Source organism: Epargyreus clarus, unplaced genomic scaffold, assembly GCF_041222505.1.
Source record: "Epargyreus clarus isolate Ecla_fem2 unplaced genomic scaffold, WU_Ecla_fem_2.2 ptg000022l, whole genome shotgun sequence".
Lineage (NCBI taxonomy): Eukaryota > Metazoa > Arthropoda > Insecta > Lepidoptera > Hesperiidae > Epargyreus > Epargyreus clarus.
The window spans coordinates 3,138,076-3,163,491 of record NW_027332229.1 but is presented as its reverse complement, the minus strand read 5'-3'; the positions used below and the strand labels follow the sequence as shown (position 1 = coordinate 3,163,491).

The window sequence follows — 25,416 nt, the reverse complement described above, 5'->3', positions numbered from 1 at the left end:
TTATAAAAAAAAAAGAAAAAAAAAACCGCGGGGCACAGTTAGTTGGTAAATAAAAAACAATAGAATTTTAAAATGCTCTATTTAAATAACATTATCACTAACTACTTATATAGTACGCGACTAGAGATGTGATAAACACAACAAGTGAGGAAACCGCTCTAATGGCGGCTCCCTTCAAAATATCTGACAGTTGACAGCTGTCAATCGTTCCATTCTCAATGTTGCGTTCGAAATTAAGCGGGATAGTGTCGTACGGATGAATTTTTAACATGTCTATGGTCGCTAAGTTTTTCGTGTTATTGTGGAATAAAATATCCAATTTGTGATTATATGCGCCGTACATCGAGAACATGGCACTGTGGAAAGGTTGCTGTTTCCCGAACAATTGGTCGAGTTTTGTAAATACATTGATTATTTCGTGACGACGCATTTCTGTTAAGTTTTTCGCGGCGAAAACATGGCCGACGTTCGACCAGCTGATGAAACAGTACTTCGTGTTCTCTTCGGGACAGACTGGTACTAAGTCTATATGCTTGCTCGCCCAGGCATCAAAGATTAGATTGGCTGTAAAATAAATATATATTTATTGGAAAATGTGTTACAAGTCTACTTGTAAATTTAAGATTTAGTAATTGTATTATTTTTGATGTGAAACATCTATAGCCGCACGTAAAACCGATTTCTGGCGTGGCGACGCATGCCGTGGCCACGCTATACGATGGTATATATATTTCGTAATATTTTATTTTATCATTATGACATATTTAGTTCCTATCACAATATGTTATTTTCTGCATATTACTTTTACAAAATAATGTCGATGTTTCACATCTGCCAGGCGTCCCGTGACGGCTCACATTTTTTCGTATAAAACAATGATTTTATTTGTATTAAAATAACTCTCAAATATTTTTCCGAGGCATTCCAGCACAGTCCTCAGGCGTAGCGGCGCACCTATAGCTATTTTAGATAGGTATATAATCTTATCTTGGATTGATTACAGATGTCCATGGGCATCAGTAGCCAATTACCATTAGATGGACTGCATGCTCGACTTTATATAAATATATAAAATATAAAAAAAACATGTTTTTAAAGTATTTCAAACTTACCCTGGTACATTTTAAACGTTCCCATACTGATGAAAGCTACATCGCTTTTTCCTTCAACCAACGATCGTAAGGCCAAAAGCTCGCCATCCAAAACATTTTCGCCATTTTTATAACAATTACGCGTGAACTTGTCTATGGTGTCCTTCGAAACATTAAACTTTTCGATACCAGGAGCGCATATTTCGCTGAAATAATTGATAGTATTATCACAATTATCTTCTTTTTTCTTCAAATAGTTCATAACTGAGTGCCATGATGTGCTGTCGAAGCGCGGGAAAGCGGCTTTTTTGCCGCGCAAATCAGCCATCTTGGAAATCTTAGAGGCTTTTGTCACGTAAGCTACTACTGTGTTCATTTTCTCGACGATAGGTGTCGCTTCGTATAGAATTGGCTCGAGGTTGTAATCCCTGTAAAAAAAGTAGTTTTTAACAATTTTTTGACAAATAATATGTCGACACTAGATCTTAAAGCAGTTTTAATATGAAACTACCCTCAAACTACTATTAATTTTAAGATGAAACTACCCTCAAAAATCAACATTCCCTTAAAAATAAAACCCTTAACATTAGATACACACACTTCATCCCCGGAATGTATATGTATAAGTATATGTATTTTTTTTTTATAATATAAGGGTAGCAGACGAGCATGCAGTCCACCTGATGGTAAGTGGCTACTGCCGCCCATGGACATCTGTAATCAACCCCAGATAGGATAAGATATTCCTACTTGAGGTCGGCCACAGATGCGCCGCTACCCCTGAGGACTAAGCTGGAACGCCTCGGAAAAGTCTGTCTCCCATACCACACCCTTCAAACCGGAACACAGCAGCGCCTTGCACTGCTATTATTAGGTAGAAATAGGTGTGGCGGTGGTGCCGTCGAACCACAAAGGGTTCTACCACCTTCAAAAATGTATATGTATGAATCGCCTTATGCTTTTAAGATGAAACTACCCTTAAAAATCAACCGCTTCAATAAACTCACCTCATCCCCGGGATAAGATCAGTGGTGACAGCGACATCAGCTCTGCCATCTCTAACAGCGGCTAAACAGCTTTCGATAGAGTTGAGCATCGTGCACTGTACCGGCGGGGTGACGCCGTACACAGCGGCCGCTTCGCTGAGCCACTCGCACTTGTTGTTCTCTAACGTTGACGTTGTGCAGAGAGTTATGTGTCTAGAAATATTAAGAGTTTTCAACGAATTATTTGAACATTGCGGTACATACTACACACCATTTATACACCATTTCTTTCAATAAATTTGGTCACATGAAAAGATGATATGAAGCAGCGTAGCCGCCTGTAGTACACTTGTTGTTTACTCGCGCTTTTTTTTTTTTTTTTTTATCCTATAACCTAACGATTAGGCAGACTTGCTACCTGATGGAAAGTTGTGAACGCCGCCTATGGACATTTGCAACACCAGAGGAGTCGCCAATGCATCGCCGGCTTTGTATGAGAGCTCTTTTTGCACCTTTTTTGAAGAGCCCCCTGTCATAGCGCTCCGGGAATACCTCAGGAGGAAGTTCATTCCACATCTTACACGTCCGCGGCAAGAACGTCCGTGCAAACCGAACCGTGGAGGACCGCCACGAGTCCAGTTGGTGTGGATGGAACTTCATCCTTCGGCGAGTGGTGCGATGGAGGAATGGTGACGTAGGCACCAGGTCAAATAGTTCCATAAACACCGTAACCGTCACACAAAAATAGTGTGACGTCACTCGAATCATATAGCGTCCGCCATTATTATGACAGCGTTCAAGCACGAATCATATAATTTAAACTTTAACAATATTTTTATTGAAACTACTGCATATTTCCCAGAATGGTTATGAAATCAAAGTCATCTTGAAGGTCTTGAAGTCATGTAATAATATCGTCACATAAACGGTACAGAGTAACGATATAACAATTATACGTAAGTAAGTTCACACTAGTGATTAGAAGTATTATAACTACACAAGTATCTCCGTTACTCGACTGCTCTTGCTGAAGTCTCCGACCAGAATGTCGCTCTCTGTTAATTCGAGCGCCGCCAAGGTGTCGTCCCCACTTCACCTACCCGCATCTGTTTTTAAACTGTAGTATCAAATGAGTCACTTATTACTTTAATGTAACGTTATAAAAATGTGATATCGTTAATATCCAAGCTTCTTATTAACGACGATAACAGTTATTTTGCTATATACTTGACCGAGTGACTGTGATAACTTATTTTATTATTACTGAATTACTGACTGACGTGTCCCTTTGTTCTAATCGTGTTTTCTCCGACATATATATAGATTTAGTCAGGGCCGGATTTAAGGGAGGGCAACCGGGGCGTCCACACAAGTGGGGCCCCCACAATAGAGACGTCGGTTTTTTTTTAATTCCGACTAGTAAACACTAGTAAAAAAAATCTTTTCCATTGATTTTTTTTCGCTGTTTTACCTTTATCTACAGTACTTTGTACAAACATTAATACTAGAAGAATCTACCTGCGTTTCACAATAAAATATTTATTGAAAAACTCAACTAAAAAAATTGTTCATTTTATTCAAAAAATAATTTGGGGCCAGGGGGCCTCCTTAGTTGCCCCAAAGCCTCTAGACCTCTAAATCCGGCCCTGGATTTAGTTTTTAACGCTTACCGTGGCGGATCACATCCACTCTGGCTGTAGGCCTCTCGGAAGCCCATCGCGGAGGCCAGGTGGTCCAGCGGGGCTTTGGTTGGTACTGAAGTCGCTGGTTTCCTCAACTCTAATAATGCTGCGAGAGCACCTTGCCAGTCTCGACTCGTCAACACAGTGTCTGTTAGAGAGGATACTAGGGTGTTCACTGCTTCTGCTGCTTTCCTGTGGATTTGAAGGGATAAGGGTGAAGATAAGAAGAACCGAGAGGAAGGAACCGCCACACCTTCTGCCTAATAACAGCAGTGTTAGGCGCTGCTGTGTTCCGGTTTGAAGGGTGTGGTAAGGGAGGCAGACTTTTCCGAGGCGTTCCAGCTTAGTCCTCGGGAATAGCTGTGCATCTGTGGCCGACCTCAGGTAGGAATATCTAATCCTATCTGGGGTCGATTGCAGATGTCCATGGGCGGCAGTAGCCACTTACCATCAGGTGGACTGCATGCTCGTCTGCTACTCCTATATTATAAAAAAGGAAGGATGAGCTCTTTCCTCTAGATTAGGTCTTCAATGTCCTCAGGGAAACATCTGTGGCATTTGTGGCAGACCTTTTGGAGAGATAGGAGGGTACAGAGCCCTTCTTCTAGCTTAGGTCCTCAGGGATACATATGTGGCATTTGTATCAGACCAACTTAGTCCTCTGTAGCAACCAGTCTGTGCTCGACCTAAGGTAGGACTCTTATCTTTCCTGGGGTTGATTATAGATTATTATATAACATTTCTGGATTTTTTTATAGAATATAAATTGCGATCAAACATGCAATCCATCTGATGGTAAGCTACTGCCGCGCATGGACATCTGTGATCAACCCCAGATTAGATAAGATGCTACCTGAGATCGACAAATGCGCTATCCCTAAGATTATACTGGAATATCTAGGAAAAGTATGTCTCTCTTACCACAGTGTGATGGAAGTTGCATCCGGAGACAGAAAAGTTTCTGCCATCTTCACCAGCTTACCTCTTAGCAATAACCACGGGCCAGGGCCTCTGCAGCCAGACGCAAGGGTCCGTGTTGTTGCTGACGGGCTGGAAGGTCCCATCCCGGCAGAGGTAGACGAAGGGGTCAGGAGATACGGCATTCATGCGGCCATTTATCTGCAAAAATAATAATGATAAGGGCAAATACCTTGATAAATACTTTGTTTTTTTTTTTTAAATAGGAGTAGCAGACGAGCATGCAGTCCACCTGATGGTAAGATACTGCTGCGTGGACATCTGTATTCAACCCCAGATAGGATTAGGTATTCCTACCTGAGGTCGACCACAGATGCGCCGCTACCCCTGAGGACTAAGCTGAATCGCCTCGGAAAAGTATGGCTCCCTTACCATACCCTTCAAACCGGAACACAGCAGCGCCTAACACTGCTGTTATGAGGCAGAAATAGGTGTGGCGGTGGTGCCGCCGGAGTCGAACCACAAAAGGGTTCTATCACCTTCCAACTGGTCTCTTTTCTTCTCCTTATTACGCTTTTTCGTTTGTCTTTGTGTATGTGTGTGTTCGATGTTCTTCTTTATTAGTTTCAGCAGTCACCAATAGATGACCAACCAAAATAAATATACGTGCTCGTTTGGAATTAGTTGTTTATTTGCGTTTGTCAAATCAAATCAAAATTTATTAACTCTCTTTCAATTTTTTTGTGTGTGTTTTTGTATGTCTCTCTATCTCTTTCTTTTAGTATGTGTGCCTGTAGTTGTGTCCTCAATTCACCAACATTCTCTCGATTTCTTTTGTGCCTGATTTCTATACATGACTCTCAGTTTTTTCCTATATGTGTATGTAAATGTAGTTATATTGTAGTTCAAGGCACTCCCTTTCGGTCTCTCTGTGTGTACTTGTGCCGGTGTCTGTATATCAATCTGTATATCAAATATGTGTTAGTGTGCATTTCTCTATGTGTGTCTGTGTATCAGTGCTTGTTTCTCACCCCGAACTAAGCAGTGATGTGGGCAGCGTTGAGCCCGCTGTCTCCCCCTCCAGTAGCAGTCCACGCACGTGTGCACGTATATCTATGTGTGTGTCTTTATGTCTGTATGTGTGTGTCTGTCTTTATGCCTGTGTATATGTGTGTCAGTCTCTATGTCCGTATACGTGTGTGTCAGTCTTTATGTCTGTATGTGTGTGTATGTATCTGTATAAGTGTCAGTGTGTGCTCACCCCGAAGTAAGCGGCGACGTCGTCCCTGACGGCCCAGAGCGCGTCGCCCGCGCCGTCCGCGAGGCAGGCGAGCGCGCCGCTGTCCCCCCAGTAGCGGTCCGCGCGAGAACACGCTACTGATGTACACGCCGCACATAGGGACGGATAGCGGAGCTCTGTACACATGAAGTTATTTGATGTACAGAATGGTTGGTTATGAGCGTAGTGGTGATGATAAAAGGTATGACGGTAATGATGTCTGGAAAAGATGTCAGTGATGACAGTGGGGATGAAAAAGCATCAATGATGATGACTGAGAGGTGAGAAGAGAATCATGATTATGATGATGATAATAATTTAAATTGCTACACCCTTACAGGGTTTCATGCCACTGTATCAAAATTTGTAACACCTTTATATGTATGTGATAACTGCATGATGCAATAAAGATGATATGATAATGTTGGTGGAGATGATGATGGTGATAAGACAATGATTATGAATTTGGGCGATAATGAAATTGGTGAGATCGTAATAATGATGATAATTTTGGTTGCAATGACGATGATAGGGACTGTAATGACTGTTATCAGTAATCACTGTTATCAGTGGGATAACAACGAGTTGACGATGAGGATGATAATTACAATAATGATGATGAAGGCATATACAAAAGAGTCACTCACTGAGTTCAGCGTCTCTCACGGGGTCTGGTACCCAGGGTCCGGCCTTGCAGGCCTTGTTGAAGAACTGCGCCACCGCCTTTATACGGTTCTCACTGAGACTGAGTGATGGCTCGCATGACCGCGTTATCACTAGCGATTCTAGATACTGGAACAAGAAACACAATTACTTAACAAATGTGGTGAAAATTTCACTTTTACACCTATTTCTCGAGTGATGCAGTTCGTACGTTTCAGTGGAACTGTGAAGATGCTAGCTGACTCGCAAATGAGGGAATTACCTTGGACTTAACGCATTCACACACTCACGCATACGCACACTTAAGGCGGCTTTTCGTAACTTGTCAACAGATGGTGCAACAAGGATTCTGATTCATGCTATCGGAGTTTTCTTAACATTTTCATATACGACACCCTCCTCGAGTACAACCACCTTGTCGGACGGATAATCATTATCAAATACTTTACACATACTTATCATAGACCTTTAAAATAACAATGAATATTGTCGTATCACACGCTCTCATACATACTCCTCACCGACACAAACATACACATTACACACACTTACCCCGGACAGAGTGTCGCTGAGCGGTCGCAAGTCGTCGATACCGACGCCGGGGTGACACAGCGTCGTGTTCTGTAACATCGCGCGGAGTGACGACGTCGTGTCCGGTATTATACGTTCATCATCACTAACACACTCACCTTGAATAACCTTGTATATAGAACACACACACTTACCCCGGACAGAGTGTCGCTGAGCGGTCGCAAGTCGTCGATACCGACGCCGGGGTGACACAGCGTCGTGTTCTGTAACACCGCGCGGAGTGACGACGTCGTGTCCGGTATTATACGTCAACCACCACTAACACACTCACCTTGAATAACCTTGGATATAGAACACACACACTTACCCCGCACAGAGTGTCGCTGAGTGGTCTCAAGTCGTCGATACCGACGCCGGGGTGACACAGCGTCGTGTTCTGTAACACCGCGCGGAGTGACGACGTCGTGTCCGGTATTATACGTTCATCATCACTAACACACTCACCTTGAATAACCTTGTATATAGAACACACACACTTACCCCGGACAGAGTGTCGCTGAGCGGTCGCAAGTCGTCGATACCGACGCCGGGGTGACACAGCGTCGTGTTCTGTAACACCGCGCGGAGTGACGACGTCGTGTCCGGTATTATACGTCAACCACCACTAACACACTCACCTTGAATAACCTTGGATATAGAACACACACACTTACCCCGCACAGAGTGTCGCTGAGTGGTCTCAAGTCGTCGATACCGACGCCGGGGTGACACAGCGTCGTGTTCTGTAACACCGCGCGGAGTGACGACGTCGTGTCCGGTATTATACGTCAACCACCACTAACACACTCACCTTGAATAACCTTGGATATAGAACACACACACTTACCCCGGACAGAGTGTCGCTGAGCGGTCGCAAGTCGTCGATACCGACGCCGGGGTGACACAGCGTCGTGTTCTGTAACACCGCGCGGAGTGACGACGTCGTGTCCGGTATTATACGTCTGTTCACCACCGCTACCACACTTCTCTCGAACGGTCCTGGAAGTAGAAACAAAATTGGCTTCATATTTCGTACATATCATTTTACTTGATCCTTTCGTGGTTGGTTGCCATTTAAAGGGATGGATTTCGTTTGTCAATATGTGGTAGAATCTTCAAACGCATGACCGCCACACCTATAACGGCTATAAAAGTAGTGTAGCGCTGCTGTGTTCTTTTGAAGGGTAATAGGGATAGTGACTCGAGGTCTCCAACTTAATATTTAAGCGTAGTTTGGCAAAGGGGGATCTCCCTCCAGACTAAAAGTTCACACCAATCACAGAGTCTCAGTTCGGATCTTGTACATATGGAAGATGTTGAGAAAACTTCGATAGCGTGATTCAGAAGCGCCGTCTCTTAATTAGTTTGTGGAAAAGTCTAAGAGTATTGTCATAGTCTAGGTCGGCGAACAAAAAGGTTTGTCTCTGAAATTTATCAGTAAAATGCTGAATTTATTTTTCTGGTGCTCAGAGAGGGGTTAATCAAATCAAATCAAATGAAATCTCATTTATATTCAGAAAAGATTAATATAGAATTAAGTACTTTTTGAAAATCAATAAACTAACACTGCTTCGGAAGGTATTTCGCTATGAAGAACAAGGCACAAGAAACTCCATACGTGTGCAAATTTGCATCTTTTAAAGAGTAAATAATAGTATCTTACTGTGTCTATCTCTCAGCTCATTAGTCACCAGCACGTCTATGTTGGCCCATTGCGCTGCGACCAGGTCTTCGGGGCTAAAGACACCGAAGTCGACGGTGCCCTTACCTATTCTTCGAAGACAATCTAGCCTAGGAAAGAAAATGTTGGTTATTAAAAGAGGTGGTTAGTACATGCTATATTATAATTAAATATAATATAATAATATATCTACATGAGGTACAGTAATTTCGGCCTGCACCCACATTGACAAATTCGGGCTACGTCACGGACGACAAATTCGGTCTACTCCTCAGGCAACAAATTCGGTCGATAACCCGTCGTCAAGTTCGGTCAAGGTCTATACTATACCCTGCACGGCAAATTCTACAACAGTACAACCCCAACAGTAAATTCGGTTTACATCGCAGGCAACAACTTCGGTCTACACTCCGGGCGACAATATCGGTGTACATCTCCGGGCGACAAATTCGGTCTATATCCCTGACAAGAAATTCGGTCTAGCATTAATTCTGTTTACACTCCAGGCTACAAATTAAGTTTACGCCCTTGGTGGCACTAATCCACGCCATACTTCTACGGTCACTAAGTAGTAAACACTGTTTTTTTTTCAAAACAATTACCTATCAGTACCCAACACACATTCAACACCTGAGTTCTTCTCATCCAGAACAGGGCAGAACTTGACACCACGTTTGTAGGAGCCTCGCCCTTCCACTATGCACAAACGCACTGTAACAAAAGAAATTACAATTGTTTGAAATACAATCTAATTATTTTATTATAGTATTATTTTAATCAATTATTTTGTTATTTTCATAACGTGTTATTTTATAATAATAAGTTCCCATTTATGCACTGGCTGGTAGGATTGTATGAGTTAGCATAAAGAAGAAAAAGAACGCTCTTGACATTTGAGTTGTATTTAGCGCGGGAATAATAAAAGTTGTAATTGGTTCAAGAAACAGTTTTATTATTTCACAATAAAGTTGCTATGTTAAGTAATATGTATGAATCAAATTTTGCAACTTGGTGCATTGTAGGTAGAACCTTTTGTGATACGACTCCGGAGGCACAACCGCCACACCTATTTCTGCGCCATAACAGCAGTGTCAAGCGCTGATGCATTCTAATTCGCAGGGCGTGGTAAGAGGGCATCTAATAAATATGTGAGATGTTTTTAGCATTTCTTGACTTGCTTTTTTCTGTTTTTTGTGGAAAAAACACGTGATATTTGCCGAAACCCCCCTCTCCCCAAAATATGATTAGATGAGACTCGACCCAAAACACCTCACGTAATTAATGGACAAATCCTAAAGGATAACCATTATGCATATACTTATCCGATTCCAACTAAGATCGCAGGGGAACAACCTTTCGGCCAACTACAGATAGGACTTTAATTCTATCTGGAGTGGATCATATAATTATTATATTTCATTACTTTGATTGTTTATTGATGATTGATAAATATAAAATAATATATTAATAAACAATAAAAAATACATATTTTATGATATAAATAAAATAATAAGTCGTCAATATCTTTACGATGCTATAAAATCTATGTAAAATACAATTGCGCATACATTTAATCATTACAATACTAATTACAATTAATTATTTTAATAGCAAATAATGTGACGCGGAAATCTGTTGTAATTTTCAGGTTCCGTGTCCAAAGGGAATCCTATTTCTAGGTCTCCTCTGTCTGTCCATCTGTCACGAGTGTAATAGATAGGCACTTGATTTTTACAGAATACTAGTTGATCCGGCAAACGTTGTGTTGTTAATATACATAAAAAAATGTGAGCCGTCACGGGACGCCTGACAGATGTGAAACATCGACATTATTTTGTAAAAGAAATATGCAGAAAAGATCATATTGTGATAGGAACTAAATATGTCATAATGATAAAATAAAATATTACGATTTTTTTCCAGATAACGATGACTATTTACTGAATTCGATTGCGCATGGCGACGCGTCGCCACACCGTACACACTATTGCATATAGACTGTATATATATACCATCGTATAGCGTGGCCACGGCATGCGTCGCCACGCCAGAAATCAGTTTTACGTGCGGCTATAGATGTTTCACATCTTTTTCAAAATCTTAAAAAAGTAAAGATGTTTCGTTATGGAGAAGAAGCGGCGAAAGAAACTTCATAACACACACCTTTTAAAAAGCCTCCGCCCGACTTAAGGTACTTATATATTCTTATATGGGGTTGATACCAGATGTCCATGAGTCGTAACTCTGTTCGTCTTCTACTTCTATATAATAAAAACGTTCAAAAAACATGTAGGTGGTAGAAACCTTTGTGGTTCGACTCCGGCGGCACCACCGCCACACCTATTTCTGTTATAACAGCAGTGTTAGGTGCCGCTGTGTTCTGATTAGAAGGGTGTTGTAAGGGAGACATACTTTTCCGAGGCGTTCTAGACTAGGCCTCAGGGGTAGCGGCACATCTGTGGCCGACCTCAGGACCTCAGGAATATCTAATCCTATCTGGGGTTGATAACACATGTCCATGGACGGCAGTAGCCACTTACCATCAGGTGAACTGCATGCTCGTCTACTACTCCTATATAATAAAAAAATTGTCCTCCACGGTCGGGTAACAAGAATCTTAATCCATAAAGTACATAATATGTTGAGAATTTATCCTATTACGTTCAAATATGTCGTCATATAATGAATTGCATTTCCCATAACGCATAGCATGAATTATCTACATTTATTCGTAGATTTTCCTCAGATACCCGTTTTCCTTGTTTTCCGCGGTACAAGTTGACAACCCATAATTACAATAGACATGCTAATTGAGTCGTTTGATTTTATGTAGTGCGTTGAAGGATAAAAGCTTACGTCATCAGAAGTTAGAAATAAAGTAAATTAAAAATAAACAATAAGTAGTAAAGTTTTTAGGGTTCCGTACCCAAAGGGTAAAAACGGAACCCTATTACTAAGACTTCGCTGTCTGTCCGTCTGTCCGTCTGTCCGTCTGTCACAGGGCTCTACCGCTTAAACCGTAATAGATAGACACATGACATTTTGACAGAGGAGGCATAACGGTGGCAGCTATAACAACAAATACTAAAAATAAAATAAAGTTGAATATTAAAGGGGGTCTCCATACAACAAACCGGATTTTTTCGGCATTTTTCGATCTAACTGTTAAACTGTACTAGGAAGACGGTTGAAATTTTTATAATACGTTTACTACTATAACTGGTATTATAATAAATACAACTAAGAACCATAGAACATATTTTAATATACTTATTTTAATTTTATTATATTTTGATTACGTATAATCGTCGTCCCATTGTCACCCCAACGCCATCTATTGTTGTTTCATATGACTAAGTACTGTTGAAAATCATAAAATGAATTAAAATAATGAACATTTGGTAGTACGGAAGCCTCCATGTGCGAGTTCGACTCGTACTTGGCGAATTATTTTTGTATTCTTCTCAGAAATTTTCTTAACACCTCTTCAATATCTTGATCATCTGTATTGTTTATTTTATATAATATGTATGTATTTGTGTATATATATATTATAATATATTTTGATATATATCTGAATTACGAGTAACATAGGCTATATTTTGTATGAAATATATTTGATAGATACATTTTGAGGCGGTACAAATTTTACCGGGTCAGCTAGTATAAAATATAGACTATGTTACTCGTGAATAATGTAGCTTTCGAATGGTGAAAGAATTTTTAAAATCGGTCCAATAGTTTTTGAGTCCAATTCATTACATCCTAACAAAACAAAGCATTCCTCTTTATAATATTAGTATAGATAACATAATTAATTTTATGTATTTATAATTAAGACCTGCCGCCATTTTCTCCATCCACCCAGGGTTGACTGGCAGAGAATGTCATCAGGCATTAAGTTTGCCCTATTGAATCTTTTTTTTATTTTTATAGTGAATAAATAAATAAATAAATAAATAAATGAATAAACAAACAAATAAATATATAAAGAAAACCTGTATATAAAATTAATAAAATTGGTATATATATCACGGGGATATATGTCTCCCTTATCACACCCTTCAAACCAGAACACAGCAGCGCTGTACTGCTATCATCAGGCAGAAATAGGTTATATTGCCGAACTGCGAAGAACACTACATTTCAACTTTTAACCTTTGTAACATGTAAATTGATACTCAAACTAACCACGTCGAGTTCACGGTAAACTGAAAATAGCGGTCAAGCGTAAAGCGTACGCGAAAGGTTCCGTAGGATAAAAGATAATTTATCGGTAGCAAAAATAAAGTGTTTCTTAAAAATAGTGAAAATAATAATTGGTATTGGCAAAATGCGAAGCGCGCACGTAGGTTCCGTACATCCTTGTCCCTGTAGTACCGGGACCAGAATAGGGCTACGGTATCCCCTGCCTGTCGTAAGAGGCGACTAAAAGGCGCTTCCGGGGTTGCGGGCGGCAAGAGTGGGAGCTCAAACCGTCCAGCAAGCGACCCCGGGAAGGACCCCGGGAAGAACATAAATTGCTCCCCCCTGGGCAGAGCCCGATAGAAGGGCATCGCGTTAGGAGGACTCCGGTTGTGTTCCGTTGGAGATCCCGGAGTTCTCCACCAAACGCTGAGGACGGCCACCGGGAGGGTTTTAGTGCGGTAAAAATCCGACATAACCCGGCGTCACTCCCATGGCGTCGGGTACCTTTTGAAGGTTTCCCCCTCGTCAACAAAAAAAAAAAGGTTCCGTACATCCTATTTTACCACGCCAAAGTAAATTGTATGACTACACCTGCTCGCAGCAACTTTAGAGCGGACTAGCAGTTTGGCGCGGACTGTACGATTTTTATGCGAAATCAGTAGTGGATTTTGATTTGATTGCTGCATGTTCTTAGATAGATGTTATTAGTACATATTGTAATGGGCAAATTAAGATCAAAAAAGATATGAAACATAAAAATGTCTGGCACCACACACAAGGGGTTTTAATATTCAGCTACGAACCCTTAAAAGCAACACATCGTGTGACGTAAGCAAAAGCCTTGTGCAGTTGCGTTATTTCTGAGGTTTTCCTTATATTACAAAAGTAACACGATCGTCTTTATGTCGCTAAGTTCACATAAGGCGTTCCAACTTAGTTCCCAATAATAAACAGCCTCCCTCAAGTAGGATTTTAATACGATCTAGGTTTTACACTTGTACAAATGTCCATACGACAGTGGTCTTGCATACTACATGTAGGTATTGTCCGCGCCAAACTGCTAGTCCGCTCTGAATATAGAAACGAGTCGCATCGATTAACAAATTGTAGATATTAGCGGGATGAAGACAGCGCTGGACCCCCCGGCACCAGCCCGATGCTCGCTCTCGCCCGCGGGGACATAGCTGCGTTAGTGTGCCCTTACGTTACGGAGTAAATGCTAACTAAACCTGCACGCAACAACTTCAAAGCGGACTAGAAGTTTAGCGCGGACTATACTGCCCATGATAGTAAGTGGCTACTGCCATATGGACTTCTGTAATCAACCCCAGGTAAGATTAGGCCTAAGTGAGGTAGGGCCTTTTTTTTATCGAGTGGGAAACCTTCAAAAGGTACCCGACGACGTGGGAGCGACGCCGGGTTATGTGGAATTTGAGGTTCGAGCTCCCACTCTTGCCACCCGCAACCCCGGAAACCCCCTTTTAGTCGCCTCTTACGACAGGCAGGGGATACCGTAGCCCTATTCTAGTCCCGGAACTACAGGGACAAGTGAGGTAGGGCCTAGTTGAAACTCGGAATCTCAATCGAGAGGTCCGAGTTTCAAATCCCAGGCACACATCTCTGATTTTTCAAAGTTATATACGTATTAGAAATTAATTACCACTGGTTTTAACGGTGAAGATAAACATTGCGAGGAAACTTACAACACACCTGAGGGATTTATAAAAAAAAATCTCAAAGGTACCTATGTGAAGTCTACCAATACGCACTTGTCCAGCGCGGTGGACTATGGCCTAATCCTTCTCATTCTGAGAGGAGAGACCCGTGCCCAGTAGGACAGTAATATGACGACAGACGACTTTTTCGATGCACAGACACGCAAAGCTTATATTTTTATTATATGTATTGAAATGATTGCGAGAACTAAAGTTCCGTAATATAAGAATAATAATGACACATGAAGTTTCCGGTCTTAATATATCAAGTCAAATGTCTATAATATTCTATGTTTTATGGTCTTTACCTATACCTGGTTTTACATAAAGTAATGGCTATTTGAATCAAGTTATTCTTGTATTTTAACTACAATAACATACATAGGTATAGGTACTTACTTCTTTTTGTATTTTTGATGTGAAACATCTATAGCCGCGCGTAAAACCGATTTCTGGCGTGGCGACGCATGCCGATAGTACATATATACAGTCTATATGCAGTAGTGTGTACGGTGTGGCGACGCGTCGCCATGCGGATCGTAATATTTTATTTTATCTATCATTATGACATATTTAGTTCCTATCATAATATGTTCTTTTCTACATATTACTTTTACAAAATAATGTCGATGTTTCACATCTGCCAGGCGTCCCATGACGGCTCACATTTTTTTTTTATAATATAAGAGTAGCAGACAAGCATACAGTCCAGCTCATGGTAAATGGCTACTCTCATGGACGTGTGTAATCAACCCCAGATAATTAGATTTCTACCTGAGGTCGCCCACAAATATGCTATACCTGAGGACTAAGCTGGAATTCGTCGGATAAATATGTCTCCCTTACACCCTTCAAGCCAGAATACAGCAGCGCTTAACACTGCTGCTACTCGTATAACAAAAATAGGTGTGGCGGCGGTGCCGCCGGAATCCAACCACTGCGTTGTAACACTTTTTTAAATGACATTTTTCATTTAACTTATTTTTATAAACCTTCACCACTAGAGCAAACGATGATTGATTTCTAATACTAATTTAACTTTAAACAATTAGAGATTCTAACCAACAAGCTACATTATTAGAATAAACTACTTAATAGCATTCTTATTGCTTAAAAATTACAAATAAACACGATTTCTTAACCTCCATTATGACTTATTCTCCGAATTTTTTCACATGACAAAACCTGATTTCGTATATGTACCAACCTTTCAACCAAATCTCATCTTGACCAAGGTCGACGGGCTGACTCGTCTGTTTTAAGCTTAATAAAGGTAATAAAAAATTGGCCAATTACGAGTCGCGCTCGCCGGAGGGTTCCGTATAGTCCGCGTCAAACTGTCAGTCCGCTCCGAATATAGAAGCGAGTCGCGTCGCAGTAGCAAATTGCAGGTATTACCGGGATACACAGCGCGGGACCCGGCACCCTCCGCTGCCCGCTCTCGCCCACGGGTACATACGAGTAGCTGCGTTAGTGTGCCCTTACGTTACGGTGTTTCTGCTAACTTAACCTGCGCGCAACAACTTCAGAACGGATTAAAAGTTTGGCGCGGACTATACCACCACAATTTTCATTTTTTTCAAGTGAAAAGTTCTTTGTGCACTTTTTGTGATGGATAAAAAATATTAAACTCGCAACAGGACACGTGACGTGGTCGGAAATTCGTAAGACTGTCATGCTTTGTACGATAGCGCAATAAATGAATATTGTATTTTACCACACAAGTAAATGATAGTACTTACTTTTATACTGATAATTAAAGCGATTCGTGCAAAAATATATTTTAGAATGGTTAGAACATTGCATACGTTACTTAATATTCAAGTTTTCAGTTCTGCCGGCACTCCCGGAGTGCAACCCATTTTTTTTTTGGTATTTGTTATACGAGTAATAGCAGCCACTGAAGTAAATACATTATGAAAATTTGAACTGTCTCCAATTTGTGGTTCAAAAGATAAAGCAAAAGACTTTAAGCGGTTTCTTGTATGGCGACCACTATTTATTTTCGATTTTTTTGTTATTTTTAGTACTTGATGTTAAAGCGGCCACCGTTATAAGAACTCTGTAAAAATTTCAAGTGTCTTTCTTTCACAGTTTGAGAGATATATATAACCCTGTGACAGACAGACAGACAGACAGACAAATAGCGGATGTTTAGTAATAGGGTTTCGTCTTTACCCTTTGGGTACGGAACCCTAAATAAAAAACAGTAGTGTGGTTTATTCATTTGTCTTCATAAAAACAAAATGGACGCTGTATTTTTGTTATTTCTCACCTTAAAAATAACAATGACGTAACTGTAACCATGCACTTACAAAAAAAAATTTTGGGTTCCGTACCGAAAGGGTGAAAACGGAACCTAATTAAGTCATTATAAAGCCTGCGATGTCTGCCCGTTTGTCACAGGGCTCTATCTCTTGAACCGTAATAGATAGACACTTGAAATTTTTACAGAGTATATATATATATAAGTAACGGTAGCCGCTATAACACTATTTTCGAATTTTGATCTTTGGTACGCAAAACTACCTATCTATCTAAGATTGACTGTTAATAACGGAAAATAGTGGCTACTGCCGCCCATGGAAATGTAATCAACCCCAGATACGATTAGATTCCTACCTGAGGTCGCCCACATGCGCCGCTACTCCTGAGGACTAAGCTGGAATGCCGCGAGTTAGTAGTTCTCACAAGTGTATATCCAATAGAGTTCTAGGTATATAATTTAAGACTTGACTTTATAGTTTTTTTGTCCTTAGAAGAATAACATTGTATGACCGTCGTCGTTACGTCATAATTCACACATTTGCTTATTTGCTACTAGCTGACCCGGCAAACATTGTACCGCCTCAAAATCTATTTATCAAATATATTTCATATAAAATATAGTCTATGTCACTCGTGGATAATGTAGCTTTCGAATGTTGAACGAATTTTTAAAATCGGTCCAGTAGTTTTTGAGCCTATTCATTACAATCAAACAAAAAAACAAAGTTTTCCTCTTTATAATATTAGTATAGATTGACTATTTACTACTTTATTACTATTTAGTTACTTTTAAGGTGGTAAAACTCGTTGTGGTAGACTCCGAAGGCAACAACGCTACACTTATTTTTGCCTAATAACAGCAGTGGTAAGCACTGTGTTCTGGTTTGAAGTGTGGTAAGGGAGACATACTTTTCCAAGGCGTTCCAGCTTGGTCCTCAGGGGTAGCAGCACATCTGTTGCCAACCTCGGGTAGGAATATCTAATCCTAATCTAAGTTGATTACAAATGTCCATGGGCGGCAGTACCCACTTACTGTCAGGTGGACTGCATGTTCGTCTGCTACTCCTATAATATTTAATTATTTATAAAATCAAAAAGACGAAAATCAACTTGAAGAATAATACGTATACCATAATGTACCTAATGAGTTAAATTACAATATTTGTACTACATTGTAAAGACACCAGTAATTTTGAGTTCGACGTAACTAATTTATATTCAGGATTTCCTGAAACTCATTAGATTTTAGCGCAAAAAATGTGATTTCCTCAAGAACTGTGATCGTAAAACAAAATGACCGAGAGATTTCCTTGAATGTTGTTTTATGTACCGAAGATATCTGTAGTTGTATCCTTGTATCTTAGAATAAATAAAATTTGTGTCAAGTGTGAGTTAAACTCGCAGAGAGTTCCGTACCAGCAAAATTTCATTTTAATTTTCTCTTTAGTATTTGTCATCATAGTAACAGAGTAAAAGTGAAAATTTAATAAACCCAAAAATGCCGAAACATTGCAAAATTTATTCACATTTTTTTCATTTTTAAAATTTGTAGCTCTTTATGTATGGAACCGAAAAAACATTCTCATTGTGGACCTTTTTGGTTCGAATCCAGCGGCACCACCGCCACACCTATTTCTGTTATAACAGCAGTGTTAACGCTGCTGTCTTCTAGTTTGTAGAGGAGACATGCTCTTCCAAATCATTCCAGCTTAGTCCTCGGGGGTAGCGGCGTATTCTTGGCCGACCTCAGGTAGGAATGAAATCTTATCTGGGGTTGATCACAGATCTTCATACGGCAGTAGCCACTTAACATGGTGGCATGCAGTCCACCTTGCCTGCTATTCTTATATTATAAAAAAATCCGGATCAAACCGGATTTTCTACATGTCAAAAGTCAGTATTAATATATTTTCTTAGAACGTATTTTTTTAATCGTCTTAATGTTTTCTTTAGTAACAAAAAACCTCTACATCGACACTTCAAACAATTACAGGGAAATCCCAAACCGATATCTTGATCGTAACGTTATTCATATCGCAATTTGAACACGTAAGAACTTTCCTTACGTACGGGTAATCCCTGCGACATCTTATAATGGTCTCGGATTGTTAGCTTTAGATAAAATCCCTTTTCCGTTGTACTTAAAACATATTTGTTCTATCTATATGTCATCATCATCAACCCATTACTGTCCCACTGCTGGGCACGGGTCTCCTCTCAGAATGAGAAGGATTAGGCCATAGTCCACCGCGCTAGCCAAGTGCGTATTGGTAGACTTCACATACTTTTGAAAACTTTTGAAAACTTTTTTTCTCAGGTACGCAGGTTTCCTCACAATGTTTTCCTTCGCCGTTTAAGCAAGTGATAATTTAATTGAATACACGCATAACTTTGAAAAATCAGACGTGCCTGGGTTTTGAGTCTCGGACCCCTCGATCAAGAGGCCGAGTTTCTTAACCACTAGGCTACCACTGCTTTTTGGCTATACTTTACATTTATGTACGTATTTTAAATATTTAAGCTTCATCATCATCATCAACCCATTACTGTCCCACTGCTGGGCACGGGTCTCCTCTCATGATGAGAAGGATTAGGTCATAGTCCACCGCGCTGGCCAAGTGCGTATTAATGAATATTTAACCTTATAAGTCGTAAAATTTGTAATAGTAGGTAAGTTATAGTAGATATTTATTTAACAATAAGCAGGAAACTTTAGTTTCTCAAGTAGTTGACCTTAACTAAGTTTGATTATTTTCATATTCTTGTTATTTAATTTAAATAATTTTACACGTACAAATACAAATATTGTGTCAAGGAGGACTGCTTACTTAATTTAATATTTTAAATATTTTTATTAATCATATAATGTATATTTATTACCTTTGAACATGAGTCATTTTTAATGGCGATTCAACTCCGACACTACCGCCACACCTACTTCTGTTATAACAGCAGTGTGGCGCTGCTGTGTTCTGGTTTGAGGTGTGGCAAGGGAAATACATAGGAAGCATTCTAATTTAATCCTTAAGGGTAATTCTTTAATGACGATTCGACTCCGACACAACAGCAGTGTGGCGCTGCTGAGTTCTGGTTTAAGGTGTGGCAAGGGAAATACATAGGAAGCATTCTAATTTAGTCCTTAAAGGTAGTAACTAGCGACGCATCTCTTGCCATCAGCAATCTAAATATACAGGTGAATTTTTAAAACGGGCCTTCAGGGCCAAATCCGAAACTATTAGGATTAACGGAAAATGCTGAAAGGAGTTACGAGGCCGATTTTGATAAAAACTAAAACTGCATCATTAGTTTTTTAAAATACCTCTTTCCTTAGCCGGGAATCGAACGAGTTCATTTTGCAAAAAAATACACCCTCTATATTATTCCACTATCGGATAGTGTTGCTTATAAGGATCAAATTCTGGGAAGTAATAATAAATGAAAACCCAAAGGAAAAGCCGCAATTTTAAGAAAATACATATTTTTTCATATTAATTTGGCAGTTAAGTTTCCGCCTGCCATTCATATAAACATTTCGCGTATTAACATTTTTTTTGGCCTAATGTTTCAAATCATTCGAAAGCGGACGTTTTGTTCTTCAAGAATTTATATTTTTATGTTCGATTTAGTGAAGGTTATTTTTAAGACCATTATAATAGATTTTCAACTTGCTATGCGCGGAGTTTCGTTTAATACAGACGTAAAGTTGACAATTAGCTGAATGACTTTTTCGAGTCAAATCAAAGTGATTACTAAATAAAGAGATATAGAAAATCATTTTTTAACGTTGAAATGAAGTTGTAAACAACAAATAATAAAAAAATACTAATTAATCAGTTATCTATTTTTATTAAAAAATTAATCCTAAAAATGGCGGGAACTTAGTTGCCAACCTATTACTTTCTCACACTAAGTCGTATGTCATGGTTATAATATCGAAGAATTAGTTGATTAACCAACAAATTCTTCAATGTTATGACTTATGTATAGTTCTAAAGAATTATACATAAGTCATATGTTATGTATAATACTTAAGGATTAGTATGCCAATGTATGAAAAAATATGTATTCTCTTCAAAATTTTCTTATTCCATTAATTTGTCACAAAACATTACTTCCCAGAATTTGATCCTTATAAGCGACACTATCAGATAGTGGAATAATATAGAGGGTGTATTTTTTTTTCAAAATGAACTCGTTCGATTCCCGGCTAGGGAAAAAGTTATTTTAAAAAAGTAATAATGCATTTTTAGTTTTTATGAAAATCGGCCTCGTAACTCCTTTCAGCATTTTTCGCTAATCCTTATAGTTTTGGATTTGGCACTGAAGGCCCGTTTGAAAAATTCACCCTGTATATAACTCAAAAGTGACTTGACTGACGTAGGGATCTATCAACGCACAGCCCAAACCACAGAACGGATCGGGCTGAAATTTGGCATGCAGGTAGATGTTATGACGTAGGCAACCGCTAAGATAGGATTTTGATCAAAGGGATGAAAATATTACTTCGTAACGCGAGCGAAGCCGCGGGCTAAAGCTCGTTTTATATAAAGTTGAATACCATGGGCGACAGAAGCCACTTATCATCAGATGAAAAATATGATCTGTGCTATAATCCACCTCCACGTTATAATAATCGGCCAAGTACGAGTCGCACTCACGCAAAGAAGGTTCCGTACCACTATGAAATATTTAAAACTATTATATTTTAAAAATAGTATTTTAGCACATGTCTGTTATCATATCTATAGAAGTATATGCATTATGAAATTTAAGCGTCTATCTGTTACGGTTCAGTATCATCAACAATCCATTACTGTCCCACTGCTAGGCAACGGTCTCCTCTCATAATGAGAAGGATTAGGCCATAGTCCACCGCGCTGGCCAAGTGCGTATTGGCAGACTTCACATACCTTTGAGATTTTTTTTCATTTTTATAAATCTCTCAGGTATGCAGGTTTCCTCACGATGTTTTCCTTCACCGTTTAGCAAGTGATAATTAATTTCTAATACACACATAACTTTGAAAAATCAGAGGTGCCCCGTGACAGATGGACACACAGCGGAGACTCAGTAATAGGATCCCCTGTTTACGCTTTGAATACGGAATCCTAAAAAATCGTAACTTTAGTATAATAACTAAATTTTAATACGTTTTTAATAAAATCTAAACGAGCCCCATTATATTCGTCACAATTATTGTGTAATCGCTTATCTGTCGGAGAAATCGTTTTAATGATGGTAATTAAATTGTTCCGCTTTTTAAACATCAAAATCATAATATTATTACCGAAATTCGGATTATACTTTGCAAAATAATTAATATGATTATTCAGTAGTATTTATATATTTGTACGGAATTCAAGAATGGAGAAATATTCGACCTAGTTAAGAAGTTGCAAACGAGCATGCAGTCCACCTGATGGTAAGTGGCTACTGCTGCCCATGGACATCTGTACAATCCCAGATAAAAAAAAAGATTACACGAAGTAATCTTTACCACACCCAAAAACCGCGTAGCTAACTTAGTTACCTAAGTTACCTTTAGTGCATATACCATTCGATACCTACAACAAGTTTTGTACTTGGCACAACAAATAGTTTCTATAAATAGCTAACTTGACATTTAAACCAGTTGAGATTCGTCGTGCATCCAATGCCGGTTTTTATTTTATTTTTTGTGAAACAACATTATGAACTTGGTCAGTTTGACGTAAATGATGCTACTGTAAGTTTATTAATTAAATTCTGGGTTAAACCCATAATACGTTATTGAAGGATGATAACCACCTCCTTTTTGAAGTCGGTTAAAAAGAGCATGCAGTCCACCTGATGGTAAGTGGCTACTGCCAGCCGTGGAAATTTGTAATCAACCCTAGATATGGTTAGATTGGGGAAATCGGCTACAGATCGCCGCTACTCCTGAGGACTAAGCTGGAACGCCTCGGAAAAGCATTTCTCCCTTACCACACCCTTCAAACCAGAACACAGCAGCGCTTGACACAGCTGTTATAACAGGAGGTGTGGCGGTGGTGCCGCCGGAGTCGAACCACAGAGGTCTTACCACCTTCAAAGTTTGGCAGCAATAATTTGAATTAGTTTGGATATTTAATATTCGCGATTACTTCATCACAAGCTTTTATTTAACTTCCATTGTTAGTTCGTATGTATGTGAGGGTCAAACCTTGCAAATAAATTTTAAACCAGTTAATCCCACCCGATTGAACTGAAACTTTGCATACACGTTCGGTTTGGATGACAAAGTATGATTATATTCATGACGTCACTCTAAATCCAATATGGCGGAAGCCCTAAGATCGTAGACCAATTATTTTATGCACCTCTATGATATGGGTATCGAATAAAGGGGTTTGATGAGAAGAATGTGATAAATAAAATTACTGTACTAAAAACCTTGTTTTTACTTACGAAACTTTTTAATATTTATTTATTATTCACAATAGAAACTTCGCACAACAGTCGCATATTTTTATTTCCTTTTTTAAATCCATTACTGTCCCACAGGTGGGCAGTCAGAGCTAGATCATAATTCACTACTGGCGAAGTGCGAATTGACTTCATACACTTTGAGAACCTTTGAGAATGTGTCACCATGCGGTGTGAAAGCTTCTTCAAGATATTCTTCAATCTTCAGGGAAAGGATACTCTTATATATAAAATTCTCGTGTCACAATGTTAGTTACCGTACTCCTCCGAAACGGCTTTACCGATTTTCACCAAATTTTATATGCATATTCAATAGGTCTGAGAATCGGCTACTATCTATTTTCATACCCCTTAGTGATAAGGGTTGTTCACCCTTAACATTTTTTTATTTATATGGCAACCATAGATTAGTAAAGATACTTCGCCGCCTTGAAATTGAATGAAGCCACAAACAGCTTATTATAGTGAGTTCTTTTTTTGAATTCTTGACAAATAAAAACATTTTTAGAGAAAATTTACGAATAAATAACTAATACTGCGTAATTTACATAATAAATAAATAATTTATAATAATAATTTCAAATATTTTAGGGACATTTTAGCACGGAGACGTGGCAAAACTTTTTTACGCAACTATTTCAATTCTCAAAACTGGGTACATTTTCTTGTTAGGAGTAAGTAATCTTTACTAATCTATGATGGCAACACAACGTTTGCCGGGTCAGCTAGTTATGTCTAATATTATTTTTTATACGAAATGTCTCCACGATTTTTTTTTATTTCAGCGTAGAAATCTGTAGTAAAAGAAATAAATTATATAAACGACAAACAAAAAAACGTTTTATTAACAATTCTAATATGTTGACTATTTTTCATATATTATTATTTTTATGTGTAAATTAAAAAAAATATGCTTCAGTAGGTAAATAAAATTTCTAAATATTTAACAAATTAAATAAAATTAAATGTACACCAGTAATTTCGCTTACTTATTACTTATTTAGTAGGTACTTATAATGTGTTAATTTTGAACATATTATGGATATATTTAAAAATAATTTGAGAGATCGATATTAGAAAATTACTTACAATTTCCATTTGTTCCTGATCCAATGCCTTGTAAATTAACAAACTTTAGACACAAAACGAACAAAAGATAGACACACAAACTTTTCATTTTTATTATTTATAAAGTTTCATAAAGAACACTAAAAATCACTCATCTGTTTCCCGCCAAAACTTTTATCACAGTCTGTATTTAATAGTTTTAAATTTAACATTAAGTAAGGCTAGAATAACTCACACATAATGCCAAGTAAAAAGATTGAATTTTACTTTTGTATTTGTTTTTTATTTTATCCTGTCGATCAGAACGCGGAATCATTCGCTAAGAACAAAAAAACGTCTTATATGCGAATAAAACACGCGCGGACTGATGCGTCAAGGCAATTACGTGGTTTATAACAACCTTTACCATACAGCCTGTTTCGAAAAACAAAAAAACATCACTACCTCGGACACTTTAAAAACTAGAATAAACCAGATTTAGTACTTAGTTTTTGATGATGTTTCTGTTGCATATTATAATGCAAAATATATTTTTTGTCTTATAGGTAATGGCTATGTAGCGCTGGTGTTTTGCTTTGAAGGGTTTGCTATGGAGTATTTACACAAAGCGTTTCAACTTAGTGTTCAGGGGGTGACCTTAGGTATGACTTTTATCAATTCTGGGGTTGATTACAATCGGACTGCACGTCTGCTACTTAACCTCATAATAATTTTCAAAATGCGAGCTGAATCCATACGAACGATTCTGTTCCACCGAATTTCAATTATTTCTTTTATTTTCAGTAGGTATTTGTTACAATAACATCAATAGAAGTAAATGTATTGTGAACATTTTAATAGTCTACCTGTTACGGTTTAATAGA

At 38.7% G+C, this 25,416-nt stretch overlaps 1 protein-coding gene across 2 annotated transcripts; it reads right to left on the bottom strand.

Moving 5' to 3' along the window:
* Positions 1-62: 62 nt before the first annotated feature.
* On the bottom strand, positions 63-24,936 carry LOC140751264 (transferrin). Of its 2 annotated transcripts, XM_073085151.1 has the most exons (11): positions 24,575-24,936; positions 9,473-9,581; positions 8,853-8,980; positions 8,037-8,188; positions 6,604-6,748; positions 5,939-6,093; positions 4,742-4,878; positions 3,748-3,951; positions 2,099-2,290; positions 1,113-1,519; positions 63-564 (listed from the first exon to the last, which is right to left on the bottom strand). In XM_073085151.1, the coding sequence occupies exons 1-11, from the start codon at positions 24,660-24,662 to the stop codon at positions 98-100; spliced, it is 2,184 nt and encodes a 727-aa protein (XP_072941252.1). In that variant the 5' UTR covers positions 24,663-24,936; the 3' UTR covers positions 63-97. The 2 variants fall into 2 exon arrangements, with proteins under 2 accessions (XP_072941252.1, XP_072941251.1); XM_073085150.1 differs by lacking the exons at positions 8,037-8,188; positions 8,853-8,980; positions 9,473-9,581; positions 24,575-24,936 and adding an exon at positions 7,172-7,305.
* Between the last annotated feature and the right edge of the window lie 480 nt (positions 24,937-25,416).